At 47.1% G+C, this 8,006-nt stretch overlaps 1 protein-coding gene across 6 annotated transcripts in view; it reads right to left on the bottom strand.

The window, feature by feature from the left end:
• FAXC (failed axon connections homolog, metaxin like GST domain containing) overlaps positions 1-7,744 on the bottom strand; it is a 102,655-nt gene extending 94,911 nt beyond the window's left edge. The window contains exons 1-3 of one of the 6 annotated variants that reach the window (XM_089332840.1): positions 7,611-7,744; positions 6,723-6,844; positions 781-916 (exon numbers count right to left, since the gene is read on the bottom strand). In XM_089332840.1, the coding sequence (XP_089188966.1) occupies positions 781-916; positions 6,723-6,829 (243 nt within the window). In that variant the 5' untranslated portion in view covers positions 6,830-6,844; positions 7,611-7,744. The other 5 variants (XM_089332841.1, XM_008263304.5, XM_017345295.4 and 2 more) reach the window with 5 other exon arrangements.
• Positions 7,745-8,006: the final 262 nt, after the last annotated feature.

Genomic DNA, 8,006 nt, shown 5'->3' with positions numbered 1-8,006 from the left:
GACATTCTTTTGTTCATTCTTTAAAGCTGAAATGGGCAAATATTTCCCTGAAAGTCATTCAAACAAAACGTGGAACACCATGAAAAATCTCTCACAATATATACATAAGAACTTTTTTAAAAGGCTTATAGAAAATGGAATCAGAAGATGTTTATTGGGGTGCAAAAATATTTTGAATTCCATACATACAAAAGACTTGAAAAGACTCATGGAAAGTGTGAATTACAAAAAATTGTCTGGATAGTATATAGTGATGTGTTAGAGTCAAAATTAAGATGCATTAAAAATATCATATAATACTAGTTTCAAGCTATGTATATAAGGTAAACTTGAAAGAAAAAATTTTGTGTTTAGACTTGGGTCCCATCCCCAAAACATCTCATTATATATACACAAATATTCAAAAATCTAAAATCCAAGAGCATTTCAGGTAAAAGGTCTTCAACCTGCATCTATCTGGTAACACACTGGATCCTCTGACTCCACAATTCACAAGAGATAAAATACAATGAGTCAATAAATAAAAATCTAAAGGAAATAAACATCTCAGACAATGGCACACACACATGTATTAACAGCTGTCTAATAGGTATACCTCAACTATTAGCCAAAGCATATTCCAGCTTGGGGGAAAATACCATGGCCTTGGATCCCATACCCTTTTGATCTATCATTAACTTGAGTAGAAAACTCACAAGACCCCGAACTCAAGTATCTGAGATGAAATACTCTTCTCTGATGTTGAAATCATGAAAATAAAACATATTTGCACACAAGTACCTGATAAGGTAAGTCAGCCATCCTCAAATAAGTTTCCATTTTCAAACAGAAAGGAGATAAACTGGGGACACCATTGTTAGGTCTTGCAAACTGATGCAAAATAATAGCATCTTTGGAGTCAATCTCTTGCTGTTTCCTGTTAAAACCAAAACAGAAACAAAGAGCAATCCACATGTTATCCATCCAGTTCCCTTAGTTCTTGAGCTGACCTGCTGCATTGTAGCATCTCAATGAACAAGCAGATGTGTTTGTCACAGGGGTTCACCCAGCAGTGAGAGAACAGAAGCTCAGTCAAAACACGAGAGAACCTTACAAATACTCTAACATTACCACAACCCCAACAGCCCAGAAAAGTAACTACACAGCCACTGCCTCTGCTCCCTGCAGCCTCTTCTCTGGTGGGCTGAGCTTGCTTGCTGGAAGCCAGCTGACCAGAGAAAATGGTATTCATTGGGGCCGGCGCCTGTGCCATAGTGAGCAAGCCTCTGCCTACAGCACTGGCATCCCATCCCAGTGCCGGATCATGTCCCAGCTGCTCCTCATCTGATTCCGCTCTCGGCTTAAGGCCTGGGAAAGCAGTGGAGGATAGCCCAAGTACTTGGGCCCCTGCACCCACATGGGAGATCCGGAAGAAGATCCTGGCTCCTGGCTTCAGATTGGCGCAGCTCCAGCTGTTGCAGCCATTTGAGGAGTAAACCAGCAGATGGAAGACCTTTCTCTCTGTCTCTCCCTCTCTCTAACTCTACCTCTAAAATAAATAAATCTTTAAAAAAAAAAGAAGAAAGAAAATGGCATTCTGTGCTTTCTGCATGCCACAGTGCTGTGAGTTTCACAGGTATGGCATTGAATCTTCACAACAACTTTGTGTGGCAGGTACCACTGTCATGTCTGATAAAAGAGGACAGATTACTAACTTGTCCAGAGTCGCACTGCTGCTAAATGGCAGGACCTGAACTGAACCAGGTGGTGAAAGCCTAACTTCTTGGCTATCAGACTACACCATAAAACCTTTCAGGTCTCTCCATCCCTAAGACCCTGGAATAACAGTGCAGATATGCTCTGAGACCCAGAATCCTGGAGTCCCTTTTGCAAACTTCTGTGTGCTTACCTGGTCTTCCACCTGTGGTGTTGAGGAACCCACCTTCTGGGTTCTCTCCCCCCCCTTCCCCCTCTCCCTCTCTCTTCTCTGCTTCACAGCCTCCACATCAATCACACAGCATGTAGTTTGGTACTGCTGCTTTCCCTTTTCTTGAGTCTCAGCCACACATCTATCTTTAGCTTTGGCTACTTTTCTGGGGGAGGAAGACTTCCTTGGTCTGGTTTTTCGGGAGTCACCACATAGTACAGCAAGGGCTAGATTCCAAGTCTGTGCTTCTGGGCCAAATCCAAGCCCTGCTTCCTCCGGGCCATGTTGCCCTCCACCTCACTCACCCAGAGAATGAGAACATACTAACTCCGCAGCAATTATTGTGAGGATGCAATCAGGCAGTCTCTGTATATATTGTGTTTACCATTTACCAAGCACTGAATAAGAGTAGCAGAATTTATTCCCATCCAAAGAGATATGATCTTATCCCCTTAAGCTACAAGATCTCATTACGCCCTGCAGTCCCACTTACTTACCACCCCTCAGGAAGCTTTGGCAAAGTTCACCTTTCATTCTATCTAGCCACATACACTTCACTCTTCCCCCGACCCTGCCCTGCCTGAAACTTTGTTTCATATTTAACGCTCGCTATTTAACATATAGTGACAATTACTCTGTAGAGTGGGTATTGTTACAGTTTAAATTTAGGGGATCATACTAATATTTTACAGTAGTCAAGGAAACTGAAGTTCAAAGAGGTTCAATTCCTCCTCCAATGAACATGAATTTAAGATCAAGTTTGTAATAACTCTAGTTCCCAAGTTTTAAGTACTCCAAGAACACCAGAATGGGCATTGAACTAATTTTTTTAACACAGCCTATTTGATTTAGACCACTTGAGTCTGGAACTTTCTAATTAACATTTATAAGAACTAAATAGTGAGTAACTTTGAATGTCCTCCACATGACAAACTCCGTTCTAAACTGTCTACATGTATTAACTGACTTAGTCAACTCTAGGGAGACTATTCCGCTGGTCCTAACTTTACAGATGAGAAAACTGAGTAATCCAAGGTTACATGGTTGGTTAAAAGCAGAGCATGAATTTAAGACCAGAAAATTTGGCTCCCTCCCTCTACACATCAGAAACCTTTGTGACTTAGGATCATTTGATCAGGCAGGTTGTTTCTTGTGCAGCTGTATTTTACAAGGTGATCTTATATGAGGTTTGTATAAAAGGAAACCAGTAGAGCATCAGCTAGTTTAAAAGTGGACGAGCTCCTACTGCCATGGCTATGGATATCACAGATAGCCATGCCTCTGTACACAGCTGATAAGTGTTAGGCTTATAGGGATCAGATGTTGATCCCTGGGCTACTTTGATTCTCTAATCTTCTAGGACAGGGTGAGCATGAGTGCCACAAGGACAAATGAGGGGTGGGTGTTTAGCCCAGGACTGCTAGGTTCAATTCCCTGCACTAGCTCCTGACTCCAGCTTCCTGCCAGTGCAGACCCTGGGAGCAAGAGATTGCTCCTGTACTTGGGTCTTTGCCATCCATATGGCAGACCTAGACTGAGTACTGGGCTCCTGGCTACCACTCAGCCCAGCTCTACTCTAGCCCTTGGGGGCATTTGGAAGGTGAACCAATACGTGGAAGCTTTGTGTGTCTTTCTCTCTGCCTTTTCTTGAATGAATGAATGAATAAATGAATGAGTAATCTTTAACATTTAAAAAGTGTTGGAGCTGACGCTATGGCACAGCGGGTAAAGCCACCGTCGTCTGCAGTGCCAGCATCCCATATGAGTGCCGGTTTGAGTCCTGACTGCTCAGCTTCCGATCCAGCTCTCTGCTATGGCCCCGGGAAAGCCACAGAGAATGGCCCAAGTGCTTGGGCCCCTGCACCCACATGGGAGACTGGGAAGCTCCTGGCTTCAGATCGGCTCAGCTCCAGCTGTTGCGGCCATTTCAGGAGTGAGCCAGCAGATGGAAGACCTCTCTCCCTCCCTCTCTCTGCCTCTGACTCTTTGTAACTCTGCCTTTCAAATAAATAAATAAACCTTTTTTAAAAAAAAAAAAAAAAAAGAGCCAATGAGCTATGGGTTATGAAGTCATTACCTAATCAATAGATTTACAAACAACAAATTTCCAAATGCCTGACTGAACTTAACATAATTGCCAGGCTGTCTCTACTCAGAAAAAATAGAGGATTGAGAAAATTTGAGTATTTATTTAAAAGTACAGTGATAGGAAAAACATGGATAAAACCTCAAATACCTACTTTGGTGATACCTATTTATTAAACTTCCTAAATTATTCTCACCTATCAACTTCACTTTCTATTCTGGAGACACAGCCATAGAATATGGTTAAATCTAAAGAGCATAAAATGAAGCAAAGTGGTAAACGACTTGCAATTGCCAGTGAGCTCACTGTAGTCATTTCAAGGTGCGTTTTCTATCCCACACATTTCAGATTTTTTTTTTTCTTTGTTGGTTTATTGTCTAAACTACACAGACCACTGAAACACAGATTTCACATTCAGTGGTAGTCTCTATCATGCCACCTCTTAAGCCTTGGTCTTCAATTTCCTTACTACCTACCCCCTAGCAGGGATGGGAAACATCACACAATTACTCAGTCTGACCCTGCCACGGTGACCAATAAATCTTCAGCAGGCTTATGTTTATGGTGATTATTTCCTATGGCCCACGAATGATATTATAAATATCCAAATAGGTCCTTGGCGAAAAAAGTTCTCCAGCCCTGCAAGAGGCAGATGGAAAGTGAGGCCCCTACTATAGACCTGTCTTCTCCGAGCAATGCCCCCGTTCTTCCCAATTTTCTCCTTCCCCCATCAAAACTTCTCTCCGAATGGGTGCTTTCTAGGAAGCAATGGTAATAAAAAAAAAAAGTGCAGGCTCCACACGTGGGCACATATTCTCAAATCTGAATCTGCATCCCACTACCCTTCCTGTGTGATCTAGGGCAACTTGCCTAATCTCCTTCAGCCACTGGTTCCTTACCTATAAAGTGGGGATCAAACCTCAATACGATAGTTGTGAGGGACAAACACAATCACACATGCAAAGCTTTTCCACTCAGAGGTCCCCATAAGTGCTCAAAGCTGGGCCAGCCCTGTTTATATCATACAGGGTTTTCCCGTTCCTTTCAAGCATTTGCCAAGACACAAATGGGAATACACCAAGAATTTCAAACTCCTTAATCCAAACAAGCAACCAGAGCTCAGGCTAGTATTCTCCTAAAGGAAGAACGAGTTATCTGTGGGCAGAGGGCTCTCCTATCTCCAGAGTCCGCTTGTACCAGGGTGTGGCCTACTCCAAAGTGAGTTCTGGGCTGCAAGCTATTTCTGCAAGGTCATTTAAGCGATTTTTAGATTCAGTACTGTGAAGCCTTCACTCTCTCCACAACACAAAAAACTGCCAAAAGGCCACATGGTTTGGGGTCCTCAGACTTGGGACTGGCAAACAAAGGGGTTACCATAAAATACTGCACGGGTGTTTAGATTCTTTACGTAGCCTGAAACCTAGCTTGAAAGGGTGTTCAAAAACTACAACAAATATCAAGTAATCTAAAGAGAGAATTCACTTAGAAGCTTTTTTTTATTTGGTTCAACTAGATTCAAGGAACGGTCCTAAGTCAGAGAATTTACACGTGTGGCAAGCTTAAAATAAACTTCTCCATTATAACTACATAATATGAAAGCCAACACAGTCCCCAGATCTAAACCACTTCTCATCTTCTGTCTCAGGGACAGGAAATACTCAAAATACAGCAACCAAATTTGGCTACACAATGTCCTCTTGGGATCTCTGCAGGCCCCCTAAAGGTCACCTGGCTGCTTTTGTTTATAACCTATTGTGTTAGGATTTCCCCACTGGAAAAAGGCACTGTGCTCACTCACACTGGCCAAGAGGGACTTTCAGAGAACCGCCGGGCTTCGGTAATCTTCCAGTGACTGAGAGCTCACACACATGGAAATTCTAACCATAACCTGATGTATCAATAAGCCAAACAACCTTACTCAATCAGAGATCTCCTCTGGGGCTGATGTACCAACAGCAGGGGCCTCCATTTTCTGGAATCTCCAAGTCCATGCCGTAAACATTCTGCGGCAGCGGATGCAAGGATGCGAGTGTTTACAGCACTGAGCGACGTCTCGCTCGGTGTTACGGCAAACACGCCCATGTGCTGGCCCTGTCCTCGGGTCTCCTACTGTTCACACAACAATGACATTTAAGCCTCAAGATGGTGCTTAGGTCCAGTTCCAGATAAGCAGATAAGCAGGCGAAGACTGCATTAACACTGCACTTCACTACACTTAGCCAGGCATCTTTAAGAGGTTTCTGGAGCTTTGCAATTTCGGTCGCTTAATGATGCTGACATTTAGGGAGAGACACGGAGAACTAACCTTGCAAGCAAAAAATGAGGTTAGCAGTTAGTTTTCCAGCATTATCACCTATAAACAAACAAGGCACTCCACAGATGAATAACTTACTGTATTTACAAAGCCTAATTCTACTGTTGCAAACACGCTGCACTTAGGATCTTCCTAAGGCTGTCTCTTAACAGACTTTTGCTCCATAACGACTAGGAACCCAGAGCCTTTTTGCTTTTAGCACCCGTGTAGGAGACAAACGCTTTTCCCTCCCAACACCAGTTAAATTCTCCGGTAAACTCAGAACTGCCCCCACGGCCAGGTGGCCACGGAACGCCTTTGGGAACGGTAACGGCACGATGTTTGGGCATTCGGGCGGCGTGACCTGCTCGCACCAGCCCTGCCCGGGCCAGGTGGCCCTCTCGGCGCCCCAGAGCGGGGCCCTCTCTCCGGCTCACCTAATGACCAGGAGTTCGTGGAGCAGATACGCAGCTGCGGCCAGCAAAGCTCCCCCGGTCAAGTAAAGGGTTTTCTTCCACCAGGGATCGGAGCCCAGCCCTGCCATGATCCCACCGTAATCCTGCAAAGGGAAAGCGATGATGTCCCCATAAAAGGAGAAGGGCTCCTCGGACCCGGCCCACCAGCCGAAGACGGAGACGCTCTGGTTCCAGCTCAGATCCACCACGCACGGCCTGGACGAGGCAAAGCCAACCCCCCAGTGCATGCTGCGCGGCTGGCTCCGGGTGCCCCTCCCAGGGCCCGCGCCGCCGGCATGGGAAGGGGCCGGCGCGGCCCGGCGCGGGCTCAGCCGCTGGAGGAGGGCGCGGGTGGCGGCGACCGAGGAGGCGGCGGCTGAGGAGGAGGAGGAAGAGGAAGGGCGCGGGCCGCGGGCGGCGGGTCTGGCCGGCGGAGCCCCAGGACCCTGGGCGGCAGCGGCGGCCGCCGGCTCCCCCCGCAGCGGCCTCTCCGCACCGCTCTTTGTGTCGGCGCCTGGAGAAGGCCGCGTGATGTCATTGCTCCCCGGGGCAGGGAAACAGAGGCGGGATAAAGTCACCTACCCCGCGCCCTGCCCCCGCCCCGCATCTCCGCGGTCCCGCGGCCTCCGCCCCGGCCGGAGCTGCGGGGCCGGGGCGTGCCGGGCGGCCTCCGCGCCTCCAGGAGGCACTCCCTGGAACCGCTGGCCGCGGGGAGGCACGGGCTGCGGAGGCGGCTGCAAATGCGGCTCCTCTGCCCGCAAGCTGCAGTCGGGACCCGGATCTCGCCTCCACCCACTCTGGCCAGGCCCGCCCTCCGCCGTTGCTCCAGCCCCTACCGCGGGCGTGAGAGCAGGGAAGCGCGGGGCACACCTGGGCGGCGCGGAGCTGCGCGCAGGCAACGCCCCCCGGCGGGGGCAGCGAACCAGGGCCCGGATCAAGGTCGCAAGCCCGACCGTCCTGGCCGCCGGGTAAGCCTATGTATTTGCATCGCGTTTGAAAATACCCTCATTACGTTACAGTTAACCTCTAGGAAAGGAGATGTCTGGTTTGACAGATAAACAACAAAATATTCCCTAGCTAGAGAAATTTGCCCTCTGACACATCCAAATCAAATTTGATACCAAATCCTTGAGCTCAAAGATATGGGTTTTTGGGGGGATGTATTCTTCTTGATGCAAAAATCTGCGCAACAACTGTGCGTTCGATGTTTGTTTTTCTTTAACTTCATGTTTTAAAGTTCGTAAGTACAAAAAACTGAATTGGGGT

Source organism: Oryctolagus cuniculus, chromosome 5 (genome assembly GCF_051225735.1).
Source record: "Oryctolagus cuniculus isolate XC-2025 breed Fujian yellow rabbit chromosome 5, ASM5122573v1, whole genome shotgun sequence".
Classification (NCBI taxonomy): Eukaryota; Metazoa; Chordata; class Mammalia; order Lagomorpha; family Leporidae; genus Oryctolagus; species Oryctolagus cuniculus.
Note: the sequence above shows the minus strand (reverse complement) of the source record. Positions and strands in the feature narration are given on the sequence as shown.